Raw genomic sequence first — 26,071 nt, forward strand, 5'->3', positions numbered from 1 at the left:
CTGGTTTAGGTGTTGAGCTGGGAAGTAAGTGGCCTGGTGAATGCCGGCTATTTTAGCTGATATGAAAACTAACCTAAACTAACTTGTGTTTGTGTGATGAATCCTTTATTAGGCAAACACCTGATAAAGGTTTGTTCATTCATCACTACCATATTGTGGCCTTATTCACATGAAACTTTAAACCATTGTTAAACTAAACTATGGTTTAAAGGTGAATGAGCAGCATCCTGCTGCATGCTGCTGAAACTGCAGCCACTTTACTCCTCCCCAAGGTGAAATCTTACCTTACATTAAATAATCCAATCTAGCATTTTAGATTGAAATGCCAGTTTCAGTAATACCAATTAATTTGGAATCAGTTGACATCATTACATTTTTCATGTCCATATCAACTGCATTTAATATACATTTTACAAGCACACACTATATCGCGTATATTACTGGTTGGATACAGGCTTAGTCATGCTTATAACAGACATTAGAAATAATGGTAGTTAAAGTAGTCACCTCTAACAAGCCCCATTTATTTCAATCGGCCTATGTTACATACGACTAAGTTGGGATCCAACTCCATAATTGCTGTAGGAAGCCTCTAAATAGATGAGTGTTGAAGCAGCCTACCAAACAGAACTTGGAATGCGATTTCCACTCATTTCAATGGAGCTTCTTTGCATACCTCTCTAAAACACATGGAGGTTCCTGAAATATTAACCTAAAAGCAATTGTCCAATATACAGCCCCTGCAATCCCCTGTGCACAAAATCTTAGGGAAATCATTGTATCTTGGGCATTTGTACATGTATTTAAAATTACAGCCAATGTCACTACAAAGTCATATGTATGGTGTCGAAGATGAGGTATCATCTTTTTCAAGAAATGGAATGGAAGTTAACTAGACAAGGCACAACCATCTGACTGGTTAGTTTGAGGCGGGCCAAATATAACAGTACTATATACCAAGAATTAAAACAACATCCTTTATTTATAATGCTGTATAGTCAGGATTTTTAAAACTATTTAAAAACTATATTTTATTAAAAAGTAAACTATTTTTTGTAGAGTGGTGGAAGAATTTGTATATGCAATGAAGGCATCTGAAGCAAGAGTGATGCTCAAAATGTCACTATACAGTTATGTACCAATGCCAGATATAGTCTGGGAACTGAAATAGGATTTGGCCCCCAGAACATTTGTCTGTTCCTTTATAGGAAAATACATTGTAGATCTCTAAATCTCAGGCAAAGGCAGTGCTGTAAAGAATCCAGACAGGAAGCTTTCTTCTTCATACCTTTCATTTTTCATGACACCTAAACAAATCCATTTTTCATCTGTTCCACAGTATGGGCTTCTGTCAACTCATTACAGTATTAAAAACTACTTATCTGTCCAATTTATCATCATCTATTTCTTTTTATACATTTATGCATTGGATCAGAGGTGCCGACTTGACGAAAAGATTGGGGAGGCAGGTAAACCCCACCACGGAAAATCAGTCACTTGACATGGCGCACGCAAACCATTTGAATGGCAATGCCCATCAACTTTGGGGGGCTACCCCCCTCAAATATTTTATGGGGGGGGGGGCAAAGACCCTTTGGCCCCTAGGAGTTGGATTTTTTTTTCCAAGTCAACATTGCATTGGGCAGCCTCTCCTATGCAAGAGACTAAACAGCAGAGGAGAAAGGCTGAGAAATTAGCTTGGTGAGGAAAATAAATTAATTTTAAGAAAAAGAGGAGGGCAATCTTTAAGATTCCATTTTGCAGGTGACAAAGAATATATTTGTGGACCTAGGACCCAGATTATCACAATCTGGAGAGATTGCATTGAAAAGTGCAGGTATATCATTATGGGACCCATTAATAGTAGCATGTAAGCTGCTCCCCTGTGACCCCTGTCTCATTCTAGGGGAGGGGGTGCATTAATGAAGTCACCACATGGGTGGAGCCAGTCTCATGAGTCTTGACCTACCATGGGAGTGGGCAATATGGGAATGTGGTTTCCACATCAATAAAGTACATGCAAATATTGTCAAATGAAGGGGAAATTCATACCTTGTTATATATAAAAAGGGGGGGGGATATCCAGTAGCACCTTAGAGACCAACTAAGTTTGTTCTTGGTATGAGCTTTCATGTGTATTCACACAAAACCTCATACCAAGAACAAACTTAGTTGGTCTCTAAGGTGCTACTGGACAATTTTTTTATTTTTAAAATATATTTCTACTGTGTCAGACCAACACGGCTCCCTACCTGAATCTAATACCTTGTTATGTCATTCAATAGACTATTTACCACATTTTTTGCTCTATAAGACTCACTTTTTCCCTCCTAAAAAGTAAGGGGAAATGTGTGTGCGTCTTATGGAGCGAATGCAGGCTGCGCAGCTATCCCAGAAGCCAGAACAGCAAGAGGGATTGCTGCTTTCACTGCGCAGCGATCCCTCTTTCTGTTCTGGCTTCTGAGATTCAGAATATTTATTTTTCTGCATTAATTCATCGGGGGTGGAGGGAGGAAGGGATCAGCATCTCAACTTCATTCAAGTGCCAATGAAGTTTTAGTAATGGAGAGAAAATTTGGAGTTCACAACCAGGTTGATTCTTTGCTTTTCTACAGGTCTCATCACAACAAAAGCTTGGCATTGCTACAGTGTGAGACTTGTTGTTTAATCCTAAATGCATTAATCTGAAATTCCCACATATTAATTTGAATAAAATCAATGCATATATGTTAAGATCATAATCTAAAGCCATGGACACACTTAACTGGCACTAAATTTACTGAAAACAATGGAATTCTTTCCACAATCATATAAGGTTGCTGGAAGGCAATCCCATTTCAGTTAAGAGAGTTATGGCTTTAGAATTCTATTATTCATTTTTCAGTGAACTATCTCTGCCCTAAATTAAATCCTAGGCTTTTTGAAGTCAGCAGGACTACTGCCATTAATTTCAACAAACACATATCAGGAACGAATTCCCAGTGGAAATCGAACCTGTTCAGTCATACGTACATATACCAACAAATCTTTCTACATTAAAGATGGTGCTTTTCTACGATTATTCCTCTTGCTGTACCTCAGTGCTTAAAAAATTGACTGCAATATGCCACAAATCTGGGATAGCATTTCCAAGTTATTATGTCCCAAAAGGTTGTATTATTTTCCCCCTAGTACACCATAGTTCCTTTGATCAAGTCAACAGGTGTCTGTAGATAGTAGATACTAGCTATAGTCAATATTGAAACATTAGCTGAATTCCCTGCAGCTTCCAATTTACCTAAAACCAAGTGTCTATTATGGTTTCATTAAAGACTTCATACAAGTCAATGGCAGGAAAGGTCCTCGTTACTGGGCTAATTTTGCTTATATTGACAGGAAAATGTCACATGATACTCAGGCTTCGCTTTCTATTCAATCATATCACTGTAAAGGAATGTCAATAAAAAAATCTCTTTGTTATGGCATCAGGTGGTGTGGTTATTAATAGTTTATCTCCTATGGCTTGCTTTGTTCTGTGCCCTCTTGTTTGATAGAATCTCATGCTTTAAAGCAGGTGTTACATTACCTAAAGCAGGAAAGTCTAACATTTTTTACCTGAGGGCTGCATTCAACTTTGCCAACTCCCTGGGGGACCATAAGGCAGTGTGGGGTGTGCGTGCCCCACACTCTTGCAGACACACACCCTGGACACACATCCTCTCTCCCCTTAGCAGATCTATGCTTTTCCATTAATCAGATGGCCAGTCTGATGACAGAGAGGAAGCAATTAGCATCCCTATCAGCAAGCTGAACTGGGTGGCGGTTAAGGCTGTGCCTGCTTTATGTTTTCCCCTCTTTATGGCTGTTACTGCCAAAACTGGTATGGTATTAGCAGCCATAAAAATTTTACTTGGGGGCCTGGTGAGGTTAGTCTGCTAGATGCTTTCAGTAAATGACTTATTGATGATGATGATGATGATGATGATGATGATGATGATGATATTTTATAATTGAATGTATTTTCCATTGTGGGGCATCAGTAATCAAACCAAACCACCAGCAGAAATCTATTGATTTAAATAGGAATTAGATCTGTGCTTTGAGAAAAGACTATAGATGAAATCAGTGTTGCACTTCAGATGTAATATGGTTTGTTGCAATTTGAGTCAGGAAGGGGATTTCCTCCTCTGTGACAAATTATGTAAATCACCCAATCTGCAATACTAGAGGTTCAACAGAGGTTAATTCAGGGGTCAGCAACCTTTTTCAGCAGTGGGCCGGTCCACCGTCCCTCAGACCATATGGTGGGCCAGACTATATGGGGGGGGGGGAATGAAAGACGTCCTATGCCCCACAAATAACCCAGAAATGCATTTTAAATAAAAGGACACACGCTGTAAAAACACGCTGATTCCTGGACCGTCCGTGGGCTGGATTGAGAAGGTGATTGGGCCGCATCCAGCTCCTGGGCCTTAGGTTGCCTACCCCTGGGTTAATTTGTCCCTGAAACACCAGGTACTACCCATGCTTTGTACCTTAAAGAGACAGAGCTTTATACTTTGCAAACTGCACAGTCAAGGCCGACACAAAAATCAGGCTGTCATTTCAGTGCATACAGAACGTAAATCAGAAAGGACATTCTCCACAGCAAAACACTAGAGGCCATTGTCCTCCACTCCACAGCTTTCTGTACTGCTTGAAAGCCAAGTATGTATCACTGAGGATAATGCATTCAGAAACATCGGTCTACAACTGCAGGAGGCGAATGCAGTTAGTCCACATATCTGCCAACACTATTTGAATATGAACAATTCAGTATTCCTCTAAATTATAAGCAAACCACAAATGCAAGAAGGAAGATTAGTGCCCCTCACTGCATCGCAGGAATTCTCTACCGACTGGCTTCCAAGCAGGTAAAATTCTGCTTGCAAAGAGGAGCTAAATTCATAGTACATGGGAAAATATGTACATAGTATGGTTTTCCAACATCTGAACTTCCCAAGAGCACCTGTACCATTTAACATTAAGAAGAAGGTGTCAATGCTTTCTCCTGTCGCTGCCACTGCTAAGAAACCATCTCCACTAAAGCTGCCTCGGCACACAAGAGAGCAGTCCATGGGCACAGTGGCTGCTGGGCAATGTCTTCAGGTTTGTTTGTTTCACCAGCACATGCACAAATTCTTTCTGTTGTTTTTTTGTATTCTCATACTTTATTCTGCCCAATCGCCTATGTTTCTCACCAGCATGTAAAGGGAAAAGGCACAAAAGAAATCAAAGTGTCTAACTTACTTTTAATGAATCATGAAAGAGAATTTTGGCGAGAAAAAGTGTACCTGCTGAAATGTTCTCTCCTGCACAACACTGAAAGGTACAGGAGCTCTTTATTCTTTGGGAATTATTCACCCTACAAGTATGTGTACAGTCACCTTTCATAAACACACCTTTCCATCCATTTCTCAGTACTGGCAAAAAGTCTGATTCATGACCTTTCCTCCACTGCTGGGGCAGTTTAGACAACTGTAGGCTCTATCTGCACCATACCTTTAAAGCAGTGTAATATCACTTTAAGGAATCATAGCTTCCCCTCAAAAAGTTCTGGAAACTGTAGTTTGTTGAGGATGATAAGAGTTGTTAGAAGACTTTTATCCTCGCAGAGTTACTGTTCTCAGAGTGGTTTAGCAGGCAATCCCTCTTCCTACAGAACTCTGGGAAATGTATCTCAGCACCTAATAAGCTACAGTTCCCAGGATTTGCATTGGCTTAGGCAACAGTGACAGTTTATTTTAATTATTATTAAATGTATATCCCACTTTTTCCTTCAAGGAGCTCAAGGTGACACCCATGGTTTCTCTCCCACCACATTCCATATTATCCTCACAAGTGCTGAGGTAGTCTGTGAGACAATGACCAGCCCAAAGTCATTAAGTGAGCTTTGTGGTTGAGTGGGGATTTGCACCCTGGCCTGTTGGATATGGTTACCAGATGTCCCCGTTTCCTGGGGACAGTCCCTGGATTTACAGATCTGTCCCCAGACTAAATCCATCCCCAGAATGTCCCCGGGTTTCATTTAATCTCCCTGGATTTATATTTTAAGTGTTGTAGATTTATTAGTAGGGAATGAATGTTGTGTGATTGGTTCAACGGCAAAAGACACATCATATGGGGACTTCCGGTGAGGCAAAATGGCAAGCGCCACGGCAGCGAGCAGCTCCTGAAGCCAGCCAGAACCAACTGCGCTACCAGGCTGGCTCCGGGCTGCTGAGACTGCCGCTGCCACCGCCACTACCGAAGGGGAACCAGGGATGCCCGGCGTGTCAACAGGGGGAACTGCAGACACACATGCCCCCACGACCCAGTTTGAGCCGGGAGCGAGAGTGCCCGGCCGACTGCCCAGCACTGCTCTGGGACCAGGAAAAACCCTGGAGCTGACGCAGGGAGAAGGAGGAGAGGAGAAGGAGAAGGAAGAGAGAGAAAGAGGAAGGGGGGGAAAGAGGGGAGCTGCTGCGGAGGAGAGGTGGGAGAGCACCAGGAGGGCAAGGACACGGGGCCAAGCCCAGGCCCGACCCAAGCCTACTCCATGGTGGCTAACGCTCCAACAGGCCAGGGCCCAGAGGAAGGCCATGCGACAGAGGAGACCACAGAAGAGAAGACATTATTTCTTTTTTTAAAAAAAATAAATTTTTTTTAATAACTTTTTTTCTCGTTTCAGAAAAAAAAAGTGACCCCGGATTCTTTGAAAAAAATTCTGGTAATCTTACTGTTGTGTCCTGTTGCTGCACTCTAACCAGTATTGGCTGCTTAGAATTTCATACATGTCCCCAGTAAACTAAACACAGTACGGCTACAACCTTGTGCACAACTAACACTTAGCTCTCAGTAAACCTGGGTATGTATGTTGAGGTTGGGTAGCTGCTATGCTATTCACATTTACATACAGTAAGTAAGCGCACAACTTGCACACATTTAACTTATGTGCATTCGGCTTTATGTGATTGGCCAAAAATAAAAATAAAATTTAAAGGGGTGGGGTTCTAGGAAGAATGACTTTGGCAACCCCACTTACCATTGAGCCCAATGGGTTTTGACTAGACACAATTTTGGCTTTGGTGTGATCCACAGAACATAACCCTTGCGTAAATCATGGTCTTACTGTATTATTGACTTCCATCAACCTCAGGCAGGAGTTCCCACCAAGGTCCTCCAAAGCAAAGGAGCTGATTCTCAAGATGAGGAGCAGGAAGAAGCAAGCTGGAGGCCTTGCCCCAGCCAAGCCTGACCTCAAGACTGGCCATGCAGCACCCAGGACACACATTAGCCATCCATGAGTCAAAGGAGCTCAGGTCAGTATATACAGCAGCATTGTTGGTTGGGGACTTGTCTATAGGTTTTTCTGGCCCTAATTGAAAATAGCACTAACACCAGTTCTTCATGAATAGAAGTCTTGTGGGGGCTGCTTTTTCAGTTTGCAGTTATTTGCAGTTGCAGACAAGATCATACAGACATACCATAATATTTTTTTTGTCAAGTCAATAGAGTGAGCTCCTCTTCTGGGTTCCAGCCAGGGTTCCGCTAAATGCCTATCATGCTCTGCACACCTTTATTCAATTTTCTCTTCTGTTTTAGGTTTGTTGCTTTTCCCCCTTCCCATGTTTTAAGTTCTTGGCTGTTAGTACCTCTCCAAATTTCGGGGGGGGGGGTGTTGCACAAGCCGAATGACGCCTTTTCTTTCTGCATGGATGGCTGCAGAGCCAAGATGTTGATGTAGTGTCACCCTCACAGGCAGGCTTGATGGGGACCAAGAGGGCCTTCTTGGTGGTGGCTGCTCCCAGGCACCTTTGGAACTCCTCCCTGCCTTGAGAAGCCAGGCTGGCTCCCTCCCGGCTTTCATTCCTCTGGCAGGTAAAGGCTTCCTCGTTCCAACAGCCCCTTGGGAACTGACTGCTTTTAAGGAGGGGGCTTTTGTGATACTGTAATTATCTGTAATTTTAATAGATCTATTTATCCATTTCTCTATCTATCTATCTAGTGTGTGTGTTTTAGTTCTACGTATTAATGTTCAATTGTCTTTTCCTATGTTTTCCTATGTTCATATTTTTTTCTGTAAGCCGCCTTGAGACCCTGTCAGGGGACAAGGCGGGAAATAAATAGATTACTAGAATGAGGCGGCGTGTCCGTTGAGGCTCGCGCAGCGCCAAGCCAAGCCTGCAGGTGGCGCTGCCCAACCGCCCAGCCCGGAACCCTTCCTCGTTTGCCTCGGGGCCTTTCGACCTTTACCCTCCGATAAGGCGCGGTTGGCTGGGCGGGCGCAGCGGGGCGGGGTTTGGCGTAGAGGGCGTGGCTTCCTCCCGCCACTCTTAAGCCGTCGGCCCAAAGGGCGCTTGCGACGGCGGTGGAGACTCCTCCCCTCCGTCCCTCCCCCGCGCAGGCGCAGTCCGCCTCCTCGCCGCTGCTTCGAGTTACCTCAGGCAAGAGCGAGCGGCAGAAGCCGGGCAGCGCCGCCTGCCTCCCATCCCTCAAAGGCCGGCGAGGGGCTGAGGAGGACGCCGCCGCCCGCCCGCCCGCCTGCCTTCTTCCCCCTTCGGACTTCTCTCTCTCTCTCTCGCCATGAGTCCCGAGGAGAAGCCTCCGCCGCGCCGCTCCCGGGGCAGCCGGGCGCCCCCTCAGCCGCGGCGCGGGGGCCTCTTGACGGAGATCCGGACGCGCATCCTCACCGAGCCCTTCCAGGAGCGATACGGCCTCAGCCCCGGCCGCGAGCTCGGCAGGTGAGCGGCGGGGGGGGGCCGCTGCCAGCCCGTGTCTGCACGTGGGAAGGGCGCCCTGCTTCTTGCGAGCCCGTGGCGGGAGAAGCGGGGAGGCGGCCGGGCGGAGGAGGCCCCGCGTCTCAGCGCCCTTCCGGGGCAGCTGCGAGAGAGAGAGAGGCAGTGGGGCGCAGTGGGGAGCGCGCCGGGGAGGGAAGGGGCGCGACCTCTTGCTCCGCGTTTGCAAGACCTCGGTCGCCACTTCGGGGCTCGCTGCGCTCCTTTGGGCGGCAGCTGAAGACGCCCCTGCCGAGACGAGCCTGGCCAGGGGCCCGGGAAGCGCAGGTAGTCTTAACAACCTGCCTTAGTATTCTAACTTTCGCCTGTTTTTTAAATTCGTATCTGGTCCCCCGTCCCCGACTTCTCGTTTTACCTTTTTGTAAACGTTTCGAGACTTCTTGCAATCAAGCGGCGTATAAGTTTCATGAGATGAGCAGTTCCCCTTCCCTTTGCCGGAAAGCTGGGGCGGGGGGGGTGGCGTCCCTGCCTCTCAGCCCAGGGTTGTGGGAATGGAGGGGAGAGCCATGCTGCTCCACATTGAACTCTTCGGAGAAAAAAGTGGGTTATAAATGCAACAAACAAATAAGACCTGGTGGCTCTCCTGCTACTCTCCTCCTCCTCCTAATCCTTGCCTGAGTGATTTCAAGGTGTAAAAGAAAGACTTTGTTTTTCATTGTTTGTGGGGATGGTGGGAGAGAACGGTTCCCACAAATTCCCCTTTTAGCCTGTGTCTCTCCCTCCCCTCACCCCACCCATTTGTGACCTGGCAAAATATATTTGATCCTATATGTGTGGAATCAGGTATCTTGGCTTTGTATGCCACAGAGACATTGTGCTCTTCCCCCGTACACACCCCTCTGCCCTACAAAAGCAGGTTTTCACCCTTTTGGGGCAGTGTTGTTTCCAGGTTTAACGGTCACATAGGAGTTGTTGGCAGTCTACTTCTATGAGCAAAAGTGTGTATTTTGTGCACTATTGGAAGTGTACTTTATTTTGTAGGGATCAGAGGTGTGAGTTCGCCCAAACTTTTTTCAAAGAGGGCTAGATTTGATGAAGTGAACATAACATGCATAAGGGCCAACCAAAGATTAGGCCCCCAAAATGGACTTTGGACATGCCTGCTTTAAGGATACACCACTGGTTGATGTACACTTAACCTTGAAAAATTCAAGGTAACTGATGAGTGAAGGTTTTATACTTCACCCTTGTTTAAAGTACGTGAGTTGTGAGTCTATCCAGTATGAAGGTATACTTATTTCATACTACAGTACTGATCTTGTGGTCTTTGGTGTGTGTTTTTTAAATCTAAAAATGCATGTATGTTGTATATGCAGTTTCCTTGTAGAAATACTTGTCATATTTGAGTAGAGATTTATTCAACCATGTTCACAGTGAATATCATATAAATTTAGCAAAACCTGAAAATATTTCAAAAGCAATAAAGGAAATTCAATAATACAGTCAAACCTCTGTTCTGCTTCCAAAATGTTTGACAACAGTGGTGCGGCTTCCATTTGGTTGCAGGAGCTTCCTGCATGGAAGCAGAGACTGTGTTGGACGTTCGGCTTCTGAAAAACATTCAAAAACTGGAACATTTACTTCTGGGTTTTCGACGTTCAGGAGACAAAATGTTCCAAAATGGAGGCAGCATAATATGATCATCAAGGGTGTAGTCGTCCTGTCCTTACCAAAATCTTCAGGTTGCAACAAAATACAAAACAAAACAATTCAGTCAATGAAAAGTAGATGCAGGCGGCACCAATTCTATGTGTGTTTCATTGACAAATAGCAGACTGTGGCTAAACATTAGGCAGGAGATCAGAGACAACTTTGGGCATTAAGTGTATCTGCATAAGGTTTAAATTGGGCGTAATAATAATAATAATAATATGGCTGGGACTGTATGTTTGCTGTTCTGAGTTTTCTCCCATGTTAGCAGAATTCATATGTAGATCTCTTTAATTTCATATATGAAAATATCCATGGAAATTATTTTTGTTGAATTACTGCGGGATGCTATTCCCTAATCCATAGTGCAGTGATAGTCCTTAACAAGTGTACTACAGCAAGATTCTGCATATTAGTCAGTGCTCTGCATAGTGAAATATTTGTTTGTGTTTTTATTTAAATTACTTAGAACCTCCTCTTCATAGTTCATATAATTCCAGAGTGTGGAATGTTAAAATACAGTAAATCAATATGTCATTTAAATACAATTTAAAGTGAAAGCTGCCAGTATACTAATAACCTACACTTATTTATTTAAAAAATATTTGGTCTTAATGTGCAAAACAAACCTGTATTGGGGATCATGATATAACTAGCAGAATGAGAAGGCTTCCTAGCCTGTTGTAATTATAGTTGGATAACATATCTATGGGTAGATGGCTGTACTGAAATATTGGTTCATTTATTGGTATTTTCTCCTTGCAGACAAAACAAGCTGGAGATAGCAAAGCCCACAAAAGTTCTAGTAGCTGCTATTGAAAAAAGGCCTGAGGATTATACTCGGGTATTTTTGTATTGAAGCACTGATAGAAATTTATGAAAACTTGCAGGTGGAAGATAAAGAAATAATTTCTGTGACTTTGTGTGGTAGTTGAGTCCCTGCTTAATGGTCATCAAGTCTTTTATTGGCAATTGTCCACAATGAAGAGATCAGAAGTAAACACAGTCTCTGAACCTAAATAGCATAAAAGTGTATTTTTACATGAAATTCTGTTTCTATGAAATTACATTGTTCACAGTTTTCTGAGGTTTGCATTCTATTTTGCCAACAGGATAACAGTATCAAACTAAAAAATTATGTGATAGATTTCTATATACCGTATTTTTCGCTCTATAAGACGCACCAGACCATAAGACGCACCTAGTTTTTGGAAGAGGAAAACAAGAAAAAAAATATTCTGAATCTCAGAAGCCAGGACAGCAAGAGGGATCTGGCTTATGGGATAGCGTGTGCAGCCTCTCCCAGGCAGTGGGATGAAGGCTCCCTTCCCGGAAGAGGCTGTGTGCAGCTAAGCAAGAAGCCAGGACAGCCAGTGGGATCGCAGCACAACGATCCCGCTGGCTGTCCTGGCTAATGGGATAGCCGCATGCAGCCTCTCCCAGGCAAGGGGAGCCTTCATCCCGCTGCCCAGGGAGAGCCTGCGCGTGGCTAAGGCTCCACCAAGAGCTGCGCTCCCTTTAAAGAGCGAGCTCTTTAAAGGGAGCGCTGAGCAGAGCTTCCCGCCTGCATTTGCTCCATAAGACGCACACACATTTCCCCTTACTTTTTAGGAGGGGAAAAGTGCGTCTTATGGAGCAAAAAATACTGTAATTAATTGATTGAGAAATCACTTTGGACAATAATGGGGAAGGGATGATGAAGGGCAGCCTTCCACAATCTGGGAGGGCCATAACTCAGTGATTGACCATCTGCTTTGCATGCAAAAGGACCTAGGTTCAATCCCTGGCATGTCCCTGATTGGTCTGGAAAAGACTCTTTGTCAACAACCTGGATAGCTTCTGCCAGTTTGTGTTGACAGTATCGAGCTATATGAACCAACAGTCTGACTCAGTAGAGGTTCTGTGTACTTTGCCACACATAAGGATGTGTGTGTCTTTTTGTTTGTGAAGCTCAGTAAAGCATAACAACACCTATTATAAATAAAATCTCACTTGAGGTTCATAAAAGATTGCATCCTTGCCATTTGGTGGAGAGTAGCATGCTTGTACATATGAGCCTTGGGCATAGCCGGGGAGGGCAGCTGCCCCCCTTAAATCAAGTAAATAAATAAAAATATTTAACTAACTGACCAATTTTGCTACAGATAACTCAGTTCTGTCTCCACCCCCAACACAAAGCCTGCCCCTCCCTAAAATAAATCCTGGGTATGCCCATGATTATGAGCTAAATTGGGCTGACTTGTAGAAGACACTTCCTATGTTCCTAACCTGGTACCTTCCAGATGTGGGAGTAGCCCAAAACATCTGGAGGGCACCAGACTGGGGAGACCTGATCTAGAGTAACTGGATTTGCTAGAGAACATCAGGCTTAGGTCTGGATGGCTTTAATTTCTTAAAAGTATATAGAAAACTAAATGCCACTGTCCATAGTGTTCCAACCATTTCTGAAAGTGACTGAAAATGTACCTTGTATTAGATTGCGTACCCTTCTGACCCATCCTAATACTCATGGTAAGTAAATCCATAGCTTTCCCTTCCCTTCCTTAGAAGATGGACAAGGTATGGCTCTCATCACTTATTTTCTGGGTAGCATTTAATGCATTGGTTGATTATAGGGGAAAGAGTGGGAAATATTGAGGGTTATTGTGTATTTTCATGTTTGCATACCTTGCCAAAATCTGCTTTGCCCTCAACCCATGTTATTTCCTTGTATAAATTCCTGTACTTATTCAAGGGAAATAGTAGAAAAGCCAGGATTAGGTGCTGTACAGACATATATGTAGATTCTCCCAGAGTGATCACAAATAGATAAACCTATAATTCAGCCCAAAATACAATTACTTGGAGTCTCATTGCCTTCAAATATTAAAATAATTGTTTTAGCTTTCTAAATCTGTCATAAATTCCATTTGCATCTGCTTAAATCTATGTTGGTAGTAGCTGGCATCTACATTAGGGATACTAGCCTCTTTCCCTAATTTACAATGTAATATAAAATAACAGTAGTTTAGTTGCTAGAGCAATAGAGATGACACATGCAAATAGTATGATGCTTAAATATTGAGCAAGGTGAACTTGGTGATTTTTTACAAGTAGCATTGCAGCTTAAAATGATGTGCACAACACACTTGCCATTTTACTTTCTGTGTCCCAAAAGGGATCAAATGTCAGTATACCTGAATTTTTGGTCAGGAGCCTTTAAGCCAACTTAGGAAGTTCATATATCTCCTAGTGAACCTTGTAACGTTTTGTGGAACTTGCACTGTAGACAGAACTGAGTTAGGTGGGTCGGTAGTCTGACTTGGTATAAGATAGCTTCATATGGTCATTATTTACAAATTACATTAAGCCTGCAACTTAAACACATTTAAATTGTGTGTATTGCTTCATGCAATTGGCAAAACACTAACTTTTTTTAACAGGCAGAAAGGGCATGGGGTTCCAGGTAAAATGACTTTGGCAATTCTACCCATCATTGGCTATATGCGATTTTGGCTTTAGGTGTGATCCTTGGATCGTAACCCCCACGTAAGTTGCAGGCTTACTGTATGGCTAAATTGCATGCAACTTACAATAAGCTTCACAGAATATCAAAAAGCTGTAAGATTTAAAATACAATGCAGTATGATAACTTTAATAAATGTTATTAATTGACTATACGTTCAATATTTTCATATTAAAATGCAAAAAAATGGATTTTGTTTCATAAATACAATGTTTGAGATAGGAAAGAGAATTAAGGGAATGTATTCTTTGTTATGCATATTGAACCTAACTAGAGAATTCACTTCTGTCCTACATCTAATTCATCTTATAATTGCAGCCTCTTAAGTCTGTAGTCTTGCTTCCTAAGGAGTATGTTCCATTGAATTGTTTAGGACTTGCTTTTGAGTAAACATGCTTAGAATTGCCCAGTAAAACAACACAAGTAATGAAACCTTTCATTGAAAAAGGAACTGCTGGCAGTAGAGTATGACTTTTACAATGCCCCCCCCCAATCCAGAATGTATGGGAAGACTTTGAATATCCCTGTATAAATAGTGTGGAATTCTGTAAATCAAATGCAGTTCCGTTACTTGCAAATCCTCTTTCTCACTTTCAAAACAATTAGTTTCTTTCCTGAAGTTACTATTAATACGTATAGCATCCACAATAGTGACATGATATTGTAGTTTACTTTAAGAAACTATTATTTGATGTCACATTCTTAGATGTTCACTAGTGGATCCATGACAACCAGAGAGTGGGTAAACATATGACGTAAAAGTATTTTGCTTATTGAGCTTGACTTGTGATCAGTAGGGCCTTTGTTTCTTTTCTTCAAGCCAGGAGGCATGCCAACTTAAACCATGCCTTTGAGGTTGGTAGTCTCAAGAAATGACATTGAGCTCTTTTTAATTCAACTCTGAGTTCCAGTGAAACCATTCAGATTTTTAGCCAATGCCATACTGCAGACATCAGATTTAGCTAATGAAACCATTTAACTTTACCCAGAATTTTCTTTCCCAATTAAAACACATGTTTCATAGCCCATACCCAACCAAGAAACCTTCCTTTTCCTGGGGGAAATACATTTGTATTCCTGTAGTGCTCCAACTTCCTGGTTCTCCTTAGTTTGCCTTTTAAAGTAAATTCTCACGCCCTGCACTTAGCCACATTTACTTGAAACTAATTACCATTAATTTTAGTGGAGCTTGTATGTCCAAGTCTGTGTTTGTGTGCAGGGGTTTTTTTTTTAAAGCAAGGCAGTTTTGATGAATGATGCTTTTAAAGACTAATTAATAAAACATGAATCTTAAATTTAGTATACATATTAAAAGCATAAGGATTTTTAATGAAAGTTACAAATTTAAATGGATCAGTACTTGTTCTGCTTATCAGCTCATGCGGACAAATTTGGTATTTCAGACTACGGAGAGTTAATAGGTTGACATTTTTTCAGTTTTTGTGGACTATAAATCTGAGAAGTCTTAATAGTATTCATGTCCACATGCAAGGCTTTTTCTCAGTTGGAGCTGTGCTCTGGTACCTCACAGGTGCCAGGCGCCATTGCAGGTTGGCTTCCTGACACTGCCCCGCTCTTTTAGCCAGTTGCCAGAGTGGGAAAGGAGAAGCGAACGGGATGGGAGTTTGAGGGTGGGGAGAGGTCAGTGCAAGTCTGAGCCACCAGGACACAAACCCTGAAGCCCAACCGTGGCTCCACCTCAGGGAGGCCATGTCATGGCCTGGCTGTGTGTATGTTCCCTTTAACCGGGAATGTGCCTCTGGTTTGGACTCAGGCAGTGGCAATGCATGCATTCTCCCCCCCCCCCCTTTCTTTTCCTCATGGAGGGAGATTTGGGTGCTTTGCTGCTGGGCTCCCTCCCTCCATCACTCGCTCCCCCTTTCTCTCCCCATCTCTCTCTGCTTTTCTTTTTTTTAAACCCAATGTTTTGATTAAGTTTTAGTTGCCTTGTTTAATGTACTTTTAATGTATGATATGGTTTTAATTTCATATAAACTAGCAGGTTAGTTTTAAGTAGTGCACTTTAAGGTGTCTACCTCATACTCTCAACAGTTGTGCTTAAAATCTAAACAAACTAAGGAGTGGGGGCATTCAGGGACACTGAAGTCTTGTGCAAACTAAACTGGATACTCAAGATGTGTGTGTCTGCTGTCAGTTCTGTAGGCCTATAATACGTGTTAGTTGTTGTGCCAGAAAGATATATGTAATATGAAGGAAAGGGGTGGGGGTTAGGGAGAATCCAGAGTTTGTATGCAGAGTGGAAGGAAAGGAGGACCTTTATCTGCCTCCCCACTCTCTGAAGACTGGAGAAGGGACCCACATACTGTATGAATACTAAGTGGGCAGGCAGGGGAAGCTTTGTTTTTTTCAGTCTTCAGGTGAGGACTGGACTATATGTAAAGTGAACGTAAGATTTTAGCTGGAGTTAATTCATTTTCTGCTTTGTAATCTTGTTATACAAAAAAAAAAAAAAAAGGCTCCCAGACATTCTGTTATTGCGCCCAGAACCTAGTTTTCAGGCTTCATGTGGTGCCTGGCTTAACTACCTGAGTTTCTAACACTCTACAGATTCACTTATCTGAAAATCTGACTTCCTTGCTTCCTTATTTTTTATGCGTTCTTTGTTGATCAGCGACAGCCATTTTTGTGAACAAGATCAGACAAATCAAGTTATTCATTACTATAGGATATAATGGAAATCGTCAACTCATTATGCAAACACTTGCCTAATGAACAATTTCCAGGGAACACATTGTGTGTGTAATGTGGGGCCTGTGTGTAGTTGAAATTTGCATCTAACTTAACTTTTATTTCTTCTAGGGGGAAATTTGCAGTAGTAAAAAAGTGTGTAAAGAAAGAAACTGAAAAAGAATTTGCAGCCAAATTCATGAGGAAAAGAAGAAAGGGCCAAGATTGCCGGATGGAGATAATTCATGAGATTGCAGTTCTGGAACTGGCACAACGAAATCGTTGGGTTATTAACTTGCATGAAGTATATGAAACACCAACAGAAATTATTTTGGTTTTGGAATAGTAAGTATTAATTTCATTATAATCATGTGGTGGGTTTATAAAATGACAGGATTTATCATTAACGTATTTTATTCAAAAGCAGTGCCAAATTTTTGCCCCATTTTTGGAGCTCTTGTTAGTTTTTCAAAATGGTGCATAACCAGGTGTGTGTGTGTATTGTCTTAACGGTTCATCCATAGCAACTTAATGCTACCAATGATACTGACTTTGCCAGGATTTCAGCAAAATAGAGTACATAGCTTTAAGGTTCTAAACACTGGAAACCAGACCATGGCATGGAAAGGATTGGTTGATACTGGTTGATAGCCCATTGACTTCAGTGGGAGTTTACTCTCTGTAGGACTGCAGCCTCAGAGCTGAAACCTTGAAGGAAGTTGAAAGGAGAAGTTAGTGGGTCCTCAATCTGATGAGGCGCCTAACTAGTGTTTGAAGATATCTCCCCAAGTAAAGTGTTCTTGGGGTTCTAGAGGTATGAGGTTTACAGCAGTACAAATATCAAATATGTCTTTAAGGATGTTTTATTCTAAGAAAATAATTATAGGCTTCAAAAAGATTCGTCACTAACCAGCAGATTCCTAATGTTCCTGGAACATATTGACTCATTGAAGCATAACTACTATGAATTGTGGAAAGTTCCTATTTTCATGCTTAGATATATGACTGAACTAGGAAAGCAATGCTTGTCTCTGGTACAGTTTTTTAGTACAGGAACCATAAGTCCCTGAGAATTTGGAGACTAATATCACAGTGCTCTGTATTGTTTTGTTTGTTCTTTAATTACATCCTGCCTGTCTATGAAATGCTGCTCAAGAATGTTAACAGCAGTAAAATACATAGTAAAATGCACAATAAGACAGTTACACATGAATAAAAACATCCAATTTCTTTTGAATCATTTATTTTAAGTAATTGTAATTGCTGGATAAATAAATGACTGGCTGCAGTATTTGTACACCCCAACTAGGGCTGAGCAATACCTGGTTTTCGACATTGATATATCAACTAACGTTCAAAATTAGCTGTGTGCTGTGCTGTTGGGTGAATCGGGTATTTGGCAGGGTAGCATGGTAGCAAAATATGTGGGGGGGGGGGTTCCTGCAGGACTGCTTGGTCTGGTGTTGTTGTTTAGTCGTATCCAACTCTTCGTGACCCCTTGGATCAGAGCACGCCAGGCACTCCTGTCTTCCACTGCCTCCCGCAGTTTGGTCAAACTCATGTTTGTATCTTCGAGAACACTGTCCCACCATCTGGTCCTCTGTCGTCCCCTTTTCCTTGTGCCCTCCATCTTTCCCAACATCGGGGTCTTTTCCAGGGAGTCTTCTCTTCTCATGAGGTGGCCAAAGTACTGGAGCCTCAGCTTCAGGATCTGTCCTTCCACTGAGCACTCAGGGTTGAGTGCCTAGACATTTTCTTTTGGCGCTCACAGTTTTGGGACTGGATCAGTAAAAGAGAAGCTAGTCCTGATGCTGTGGAATTATTTTTTTGATTCTGTCTATATTCAGATGACTTTTCTCAAAATCATAACACTAACTGAGCCAAGCCATGGATTAACTTTGGGGTAGCACAGCAGCAGAAAGAGTAGGGAAGGAGCAAAGCACCCATTATTTTTCATCTTGAGTACCAGTACGCTTGCTCTTTCATGCTTAGTCATGGTTTTGCTTAGCAATTCATTTGGACTAGGTCACTGAATGGCTAGGTAGGTTACCAGAATACTGAAAAGCTGTTTATTTACCAGTTTGACCTATTTAAGGCAAGCATACACATTTCACATACTCTGTTGAGCAATAAGGCTATTGGAGTGAATTGTTGGGTATTATTTCTCTTCTCTAGAAAAGTTTAAATATATCTGTTTTTCCTCAGTGCTGCTGGAGGAGAAATATTTGACCAGTGTGTAGCTGAAAGAGATGATGCCTTCAAGGAAAAAGAGGTTAAGCGTCTCATGAGGCAAATTTTAGAAGGTGTTTCATTTTTGCATCGAAATAATGTAGTTCACCTTGACTTGAAGGTAAGATATGGTTTAGAAGTATGGAGGCAATATGAAGACCCAAATTTGTAGTTCAGAGTGGGGGACCATTTCCAGAACCCGCCCCACCCTATGGGCCATTTTAGACAGGTAGGTGGTCACCCAGCTATCAGTTTACATCGTGTCAGCTGCTCAAATCTAAATTTGGGCAGAGAATTAAAAGGCAGCAAGCAGCAAAGCCTACTGCAGTTCAAAGAGCAGACACAGGCTTACCTATTATCTTGGTGCTGTAGCAAATATTAATCCATTAGGACTGCTTTGGATTTCTTAATAGATTCTGCTAATACTACCTTTATTCATTTATTTTCAGCCCCAGAATATTCTGCTAACCAGTGAATCACCACTGGGAGATGTCAGAATAGTTGACTTTGGCCTCTCCAGAGTAATGAAGAATAGTGAAGAACTAAGAGAAATTATGGGAACACCTGAGTATGTGGGTAAGTTCTTAGAAAGTAACTAATGTGATAATGGGCAAGCAGTAATGGGGTAATCCAAATATTTAGATTAAATGTATCAGTCATAGTTTCAAAAATGCATGTTCTCTTCAAAGACCTGGTAATTGAGTTGTGGCAGTGATTCAGAATATCCAAGAACACACTTTAAGAAACATACCGTATTTTTTGCCCTATAGGACGCATCGGCCCATAGGACGCACCTAGATTGGGGGGGGGGAAATTTATCCCCCCCCCCAGGCGCGGGGCTGGGGCGGGGGAAGCCCGAGCTTCCTCAGCCCCCAGAACGGGTCCCAGAGCACAAGCTACGGGTCTGGTAGCTTGTGGGGCTGGGGGAGGGGGAAGCCCGCTGCCAGCCTCCAAACCAGGTCGGAGGACAGCGGGATGGCGGCGTTCCACCTCCCCGCTGTCCCCTGAGCTTGTGGGGCTCGCGGTGGGGCTCTTCAGGCTTCAGCGAAAGCCTGCATTCGCCCCATAGGATGCACACACATTTCCCCTTCATTTTTGGAGAGGAAAAAGTGCATCCTATAGGCACTAATTCCTATACAGAATTAGTGCAAGCTACCTTTATTAGTTCTCAAGCTTCTGATACCTTCATTGGTAAAAGCTACAGAAGTAGGTTGATGATTCTATACTACTGGCATCTATATCTTAAATTGTTCACATTTTTAGTAGAATGCATAGCAACCAGCTCTATTTTTCCCCCTACAATAGCTCCAGAAATTCTGAGTTACGATCCAATCAGCACTGCAACAGATATGTGGTAAGGAGAGCTCTTTATTGAATAGTTGTTTTGTAAACTGCAAGTTTTCCTCTTAAGAAGCTTATGTGTGTTATTTTTTTTATATTTCAGGAGCATTGGAGTGCTAGCATATGTTATGCTCACAGGAGTATCACCTTTCTTGGGAAACGATAAACAGGAAACATTCTTAAATATATCTCAGATGAATGTTAATTACTCTGAGGATTTTGACCTTATATCTGAATTTGCTGTGGATTTCATCAAATCTCTTCTGGTTAAAAAGCCTGAGTAAGTTATATTTAAAAGTTTTTTGCTTCATTGCTTTAAACCATACAAGGCACAAATAAAATTCAGTTCAGTTGAAACACTGCTGGTTTATGAAACCATGGTTATGGAAGCCGAATTCTGAAATGGGCAACTCTGGTTTAACTACGGTATTAAACCAGGATCCTAATATTAATAAACCATGGTCTATGAAGGTGGCAGCATTAACATTCAAACCAGGCCATTGACGTTGATTATTTTTTTGCAGATTACCCACAGTAGCATGGGCCACATTCTTCCTGATACAGGACAGATCTCTATTAATTTACAATTTCTCACTTTTTTATGTACTATAAGGTCGTGAGTTTTTCATAAAAGTATGCTTCCATAAATTTATAGAGGTATTCTATGAATTTTAAGCATTGAAGTAATCAATGTCTTTGAATTAAAGAAGTTTTCCCACCTTTTAAAATCCCCCCCCCCCCGAAATAAACCAAATTTAATTACACATTACTCCATAAGTTCTTCTAGTAATGTAGCAGTATTTCTTCTACTGCGGGAGCTAATGCAGCATAGCACGTGAAAAACATCAATTTACTGCTGACCTGCTAGCTATTTGAATAATTAGGAAACCCTTGAATTTACAAGCAAGTTGGAGGCCCCACCTCTTCACATGCTTGGCTTTGAAAGCCACTCAGGCATCCACAGACTACTGTTCTAAACATGTTCTATAGATTGCTGGCTAATTGCAGTTACAATGTATTTCAGGAAGTTGTCTCTGATTTTTGCATCAGAAGTGAATTTAGCTATTCTTCAGTAGTTTTGAAGCCTAAACTAGAAAACTTGCTCAAAGGATATAACTGCTATGATATTGGTAAAGTAGCTGAACTCTTTGGAGAGGAACGTTCAAAATATTTAGAATTCTTGAAGATTGTACATTTCTACAGATTCATATACAGTACTACTTGTGACTTCATGTGACCATTCCAAAGTGAACACTACTGAAAATCCATTTCAGCTTTTAAAACCCACTTGTGGACTGTATCTTAACATTAGGAAAATCCAAATCTTTACATTGAAGTAGAAATATTCTAAAATTTCAGAAGGGGCTCTCAAGATCCACTTGCTCTCTAGTGATCTAAAATGTGAGCCACATAAAACAGTTGTCAGATGGAGGCAACAAAATTGTATCTAGATGCAGTTGTCTACCGTTGCTTACCACGTAGCTTGGTTGCTGCTATGTGGTTTGTCATCACACTTCTGTAAAAGATTTATGTGGAAGACTTGCAACAGTTTGGCCAGTCCAATTGACAAGTTGCTGCACAAATACCCTTCTCTGCCTGATAGAGGCAATTTTGAGCAGCCAGCTGCCTAACTAACTACAGTGGTGCCTCACAAGACGAAATTAATCCATTCCGTGAGGCTCTTCGTATAGTGTTTTTTTCGTCTTGCGAAGCAAGCCCATTGACAGTTTAGCGGATTAGCGCTATTAGCGGTTTAGCGGCTTTTAGCGGATCAGCTGATAAGCGGCTTAGGGCTTAGGAAAAGGGGGAGAAAGGGGAAAAAACCCGCAGGAACTCGCAAGACATTTCGTCTTGCGAAGCAAGCCCATAGGGAAATTCGTTTTGCGAAGCGCCTCCAAAACGGAAAACCCTTTTGTCTAGCGGGTTTTCCGTCTTGCGAGGCGTTCGTCTTGCGGGGCACCACTGTATATGGTATGAGGTGGACTTGAGCCTGCCCTCTGTACAAAACATACTATAAGCAAGTAATTAATGCAACATCTTTTTCACTGCATGGGGACTATTATGAAAAAAGGTTAAACATGGCTTTGACAAGATGGAACTGCCAAATTTGCATCTGAATGCATGTTAAGCACAGATCAGTTTAATGATGAATCTCTAGTGGGAGGAAACTGTTGACATAATGGATAATGTGTTCTGAACTGGATTTTTAGCATTTCATCCTTTTGGCCAGTCTTTTTGAGCAAGTGTTCCCTCTTTTCTCTCTAGGGAACGGGCAACAGCAGATGAATGTTTGGTACATTCTTGGCTAGCACAAATGGATGTTCCTGATACTATATACTGGATAAAGAACACAGAGGAAGCAAACACTGTTGTTGTAAATGAAGAAGCTTTTACTTCTGAAAATTCTACAGATGGAGAAAAAACAGAAGAGTCATTAGTGTCAGAAGAGCTGATTGTAGTAGCTTCATATACACTGGGCCAATGTAGGCAATCGGAAAAAGATAAAATTGTTGAACAGAAGACCATTTCCAAGCGCTTTAAATTTGAAGAACCATTGCTGCAAGAAATACCTGGAGAATTTATTTACTGAATTGCAACTTGTTTCTGCTCTTTTGAGACCTTGAAACATTAACTTGGGAGACCAATTTATGTATTGCCAAATGTACGTTTATATGCAAATACATTTCTTGATAAAGTAGGATTCAAAAGTCAATGAGAAAACTGTGCCAAACATCTTAATTTTTGTGGAAGTGGTATGTGTATGCTTACCTTAATTGGTCAGGCAGCATTGCAGGATGACACCCACCACCCCACCATGATCTGGCAGTGGACTGTGTCTCGAGGGGTTTTCTCCAACTGGCACGATGAAAATTGAGTCGTTACACTGGCGGGGGAAGCAGATTGCAGCCTTCCCAAAATTGGCCAGTCGTGGCAGGCTGCTTGGCTAGCTGGTCCACCTCTGGGGTACTTCACTTGGGCCAGTTTCCCTCCACCTTGGTATGGCACCAAAAAAGAATTTGGATATGCAGCCACAGAGTTGGGCATGTGTCCTTGCTTTTTCATCTTCCTGGGCTGCCGACTTGGCTTAACATGGCTGGGCCACAGGAGTATGTGTTGGGAACAACTTATGCCTTTCCTGTCCTCTAGAATCAAATCCTGTTGTCTAGATCTGTTAGTCATCCAGCTGGGCAAAAATGACCTGGGCCCATGGAAAGGTGCATAGACCTGATTTTGGCCATCGTGGATAACCTCAAGGCTCTAAATGAACTATACCCTAAAATGGCCATATGCTGGTCTGAGTTGCTAAAGGCATGTCAATGGTGGCATATTCTGGAATTTGCTAAGATTACCAAGGCAAGGAAAGCGGTGAACTCTGCAGTGGTGCACAGAATTGAGGAGACTGGCAGAAGGGTGATTTGGCACACCAGACATCACTTTTGACAAGAATGTGCTTTTTCAGGCATGGTGGTGTGCACCTGTCAGGCATGGGTAATGATGTCTCAAATGCTCTCAAAATATCATTCAGGGCCTTAGGACCTGGCTGCAGATGTAGCCAAGTTTGGCTTGAGTGGCGGTTTAGGCATTGGGTAAGCCGTCTTTGGTGGAGAGGAGGGTGTAGCCTCTGCCTGCTCCTCCAGTATTCAGGGGTGTCCCCTTAAAGGGATCTGGTAGGAGTCGCATCTCTCCAGAAGCCCAGGCTGGGGCTAGGGCCATAGCATCCTCAAGGCGGCAGCCCTGCAGGGGATTCCTACTTGATGTGTGTCATAGGACCTCTTTACCTAGGGTTGACCCCTAACAGGTATACCCCAGCAGGCGTGCTGGTAGTTCAGTGGTTATACCCCATGCATATGCTAAACCTCTACATCTGTAGCCAGCAAAGTTGTGGCCTAATTTCACCCTAAGCAATGTTGTCCTGTTTATTCGGGTGATGGGTATGTGGGGAGGGGTGCCTGTGCCATGCAAGTTAAATGCCCTTACAGAAAAAAACAGAAAGCGGTAGTTCTTTTTTCTTCTTCTGTTGGTATGTGTAAAGCTTTTGTACTATATCCTGTGTTTTAACTATTCACGGTTGGGGTTGCTATCCCAGTGCAAGTGAGCATTGATAAGTATTCCACTTGTTTGGACAAGCTGATAAACATTGATTTTCACCAAGTGCAGCAAAGTACCAAAATAGTTATGCCCAAATTCTAAGTTGCTCTTAGACGTAGCTATAGACTAATCCAAAGTCCTGAACCACTGTGCTGGGCAGGATTTGGATGTGGCAGACATGTCCCTCTGCTGGGCATTGCTGGGCCCACTGAAATGGTGGGTGGTACAACTGCAGGCTGTAGCCGGTAGTAGAACCTCCAAAATGGGCTGGGTCTCTGGTAGGGAGGGAGTGGAGCTGGTGAAAATAAGCACAACTCATTTTTTCCAGCACACATTAAAAAGGCAAATTTTCAAGTGCTGTGTGTGTCTGTCCCATTACCTTTCAGTTTGCATTGTACAGTAGTAAACTTGGTAAAATATTTGAGTTTTTAAATGTACTTCTAACAAGGCCAGCTTGATCTTGGTTGGCTGCTTGGAGACTTTGCTGTACTCTGTTATATTAACTTGCTGTGCCTTAAGGTTGGCTTTGTGCAGTTCACAAATTGTTGCAAGTTTGTATAATGATGTGGAAGTCTAATGTAAGTTATAAGCAAAATTTAAGTAACTCTGTATTGGAAAAAGTAGCTAATACGTAGGGATGCCAATTAATTCCACAAGCGTAATACTGTCAATCTGAAATGCTACAGTACAAAAATTAACCTTATGAAAAATGTAAATAAGTGCCTGTATAAAGTAGGAAGGGGAAATTCTCCAAATGTCGAAAAAGGGATTCTGGGCTTTGGTTCCTGTAGCTGCAGTTCATAATGTTCTGAAATGAGTTGACCTTTCTCATAAGCTATGGTGCTTTTCTTACAGGAACTACTGAGTTTCTGAGAAACAGCACATGGGTTTAGCTGGATCAATTGCAAATTACCACCTCTAGGTATCAGATACCTGGGATGGCAGAGTTAAATTAGATTATGATCAACTCCTTCTAAGTACTCTATAGTTATCTAAGGAAAGATGAAATGAGATCCAAAGCAAAATGCGTCAGACCAATTTAAGTTATAGTAATGTAAAGAAGTGCTGTGCCTTTAAATATTTCTGAAAACTCCTGGCAGATGTATGCTTACTGTGTGCCTTTAAACACACAAGATCGGTTGGCAAATGTGAAACCATTTGCTTTAATGTAATAAACTGGTTTTTCCTGTTCTCTGATTATGTTTTTTAGCACTTACCTACTGTAACGTTACATTTTTTAAAAATGTAATAAACTCCACAAGTCTTAGGGAGCCCTTAGCTCAAGTGGTTTTCTGTTCCTCATAAGTGCTAAAGCGAAGTAGCTGGAATCCCAAAGCTTTGCCATCAAGTATTGTAACTGGGGCATTAATGGCCTCATTGCCTTTCGAAAGCCATTGCCACCTTCTAATAGCTGACTGTAGCATTTGTTTCAGCAGTGTCCAGTGTCTACTAAAAAGCAAATGTTACACTGTGCAGGTAGGAGACAGCCCTTTATTTTCCATGAAGTTCAGTTGAAGTCTGAGAGTAGTCCAGAACAACTGTGAAACAGGTTGAGGTTTGCAACTGGTGCCACAAGTCAATAAAGAAATCTGTTTTCATTTAGTGTGGTGCTATATCAGGAGAGGGTTACTTTGTCATAATTGCTTTTCTTCTGTCAACACACCAGTAGGAATTCAGATAAAAGCTGCATTTCTTTCCTTGAACTGGCTAGAATTCAACTTGTTTCCCTGACTTCAGCATTTTATTTTAAATTCTGTTAGCATATTGAATATTC

The 26,071-nt window shown here is 42.2% G+C and overlaps 1 protein-coding gene across 2 annotated transcripts; it reads left to right on the top strand.

Annotated features, from left to right (window-relative positions):
* Positions 1–7,685: 7,685 nt before the first annotated feature.
* On the top strand, positions 7,686–25,488 carry STK17A (serine/threonine kinase 17a). Of its 2 annotated transcripts, none has more exons than XM_081834833.1 (7): positions 7,686–7,878; positions 16,771–16,983; positions 18,844–18,988; positions 19,317–19,443; positions 20,173–20,221; positions 20,312–20,488; positions 22,474–25,488. In XM_081834833.1, exons 2-7 carry the CDS (start codon positions 16,838–16,840, stop codon positions 22,796–22,798), a joined length of 969 nt encoding a protein of 322 aa, XP_081690959.1. In that variant the 5' UTR covers positions 7,686–7,878; positions 16,771–16,837; the 3' UTR covers positions 22,799–25,488. The 2 variants fall into 2 exon arrangements, with proteins under 2 accessions (XP_081690959.1, XP_081690958.1); XM_081834832.1 differs by lacking the exon at positions 7,686–7,878 and adding an exon at positions 8,424–8,741.
* Positions 25,489–26,071: the final 583 nt, after the last annotated feature.

Source organism: Podarcis erhardii (assembly GCF_964252035.2).
Source record: "Podarcis erhardii genome assembly, chromosome: 12".
Taxonomy (NCBI): domain Eukaryota; kingdom Metazoa; phylum Chordata; class Lepidosauria; order Squamata; family Lacertidae; genus Podarcis; species Podarcis erhardii.

What these genes read in the sequence shown, in the direction of transcription:
- STK17A (XM_081834832.1), top strand. Translation starts at nt 8,584, where the DNA reads ATGAGTCCCGAGGAGAAGCCTCCGCCGCGCCGCTCCCGGGGCAGCCGG. An exon ending in ATTATTTTGGTTTTGGAATA is followed by an intron (nt 16,984 to 18,843) that starts GTAAGTATTAAT and finishes GTTTTTCCTCAG; the next exon opens with TGCTGCTGGAGGAGAAATAT. An exon ending in CTTCTGGTTAAAAAGCCTGA is followed by an intron (nt 20,489 to 22,473) that starts GTAAGTTATATT and finishes TTTTCTCTCTAG; the next exon opens with GGAACGGGCAACAGCAGATG.